The sequence below is a fragment of the Apium graveolens genome, chromosome 11 (assembly GCF_009905375.1).
Source record: "Apium graveolens cultivar Ventura chromosome 11, ASM990537v1, whole genome shotgun sequence".
NCBI lineage: Eukaryota > Viridiplantae > Streptophyta > Magnoliopsida > Apiales > Apiaceae > Apium > Apium graveolens.
Window position 1 is genome coordinate 143,930,543 of NC_133657.1, and position 1,422 is coordinate 143,931,964.

Below are 1,422 nucleotides of genomic sequence, written 5' to 3' on the forward strand. Positions count from 1 at the left end.
CTGTTGTTCCACGAAGATAACGGAATATATGTTTGATCCCATTCCAATGTCTGTCCATCGGAGCAGAGCTAAATCTAGTCAATAAATTCACAGCAAATGCAATATCTGGCCTTGCATTATTTGCAAGATACATAAGTGCACCAATTGCACCTAGATATGGGATTTCAGGACCAAGAACCTCTTCATCATCTTCTCGTGGTCGAAATGGATCTTTATCAGGCTCTAAAGATCTAACCACCATTGTAGTAGTCAATGGATGAGATTTATCCATGTAAAATATGTTCAAAATCTTTTTTGTATATGTAGATTGGTGGAGGAAAATTCCTGATGACAGGTGCTTGACTTGTATACCAAGACAATATTTTGTCCTTCCAAAATCTTTCATTTCAAACTCTGTCTTTAGATATATGACAGCTTCATCAATCTCTGTAGTTGTTCCTACAAGGTGTAAATCATCCACATATACAACAATAATCACAAAACCAGATTGTGATTTTTTGATAAAAACACATGGAGAAATTTGATTACTAATATACCCATTCTTTTGTAAATAATGACTAAGTCTGTTATACCACATACGACCAGATTGTTTAAGTCCATACAATGATCGTTGAAGTTTAATGGAGTATATATGACGAGGTTTCTTGAACTCATCCATTTTTAACCCTTCTGGGATTTTCATAAAGATTTCACTATCAAGTGAACCATATAGGTATGCAGTAACGACGCCATAAGACGTGTTTCCAAATTTTCTTTAGATGCCATACCTAATATAAAACGAAAGGTAATTCCATCCATCACTGGTGAGTATGTCTCCTGATAATCAATGCCAGGCCTTTGAGAAAACCCATGTGCTACAAGTCGGGCTTTGTATCTCATGATTTTATTCTTTTTATTTCGTTTTCTTATGAATACCCATTTATTCCCATTAGGGTTCACACCAATTGGTGTTTGGACAACAGGTCTAAATACTTCTCTTTTACGCAATGAATTTAATTCTGTTTGGATTGCGTCTTTCCATTTTGGCCAGTCTTTTCTTCGACGACATTCATCTACACTTTGTGGTTCAGGATCACAATTTATGTCGACATCCAATGCCGCAGAATACACAAATACATCATCAATTATGACTTTACTTCGATCCCATAATTTCATATCATGCACATAATTTATTGAAATTTCATGATTGTTTAATCCCGTATCTTCGCTGACTGGAATCTCTTCAGGAGATAATACCACTTCAGGGGTATTTGCTTCTTCTGGAGCATGTGCCACTTCAGGGGCAACTTTCTTTATTTTTCTTTTTCGTGGTGCAACATCTTTTGCACCGACCGGTATCTGATTTTTGAATTGGTATATCTATTCTAGATGGAGTATTTACTGCAGGTATATGAGATTTAGTTATATTTCTAGAATCATTAA

The 1,422-nt window shown here is 35.5% G+C and overlaps 1 protein-coding gene across 1 annotated transcript; it reads right to left on the minus strand.

The window, feature by feature from the left end:
• Positions 1-678: 678 nt before the first annotated feature.
• On the minus strand, positions 679-1,155 carry LOC141695977 (putative mitochondrial protein AtMg00820). Its single transcript, XM_074500176.1, has one exon. The coding sequence runs from the start codon at positions 1,153-1,155 to the stop codon at positions 679-681; it is 477 nt and encodes a 158-aa protein (XP_074356277.1).
• Between the last annotated feature and the right edge of the window lie 267 nt (positions 1,156-1,422).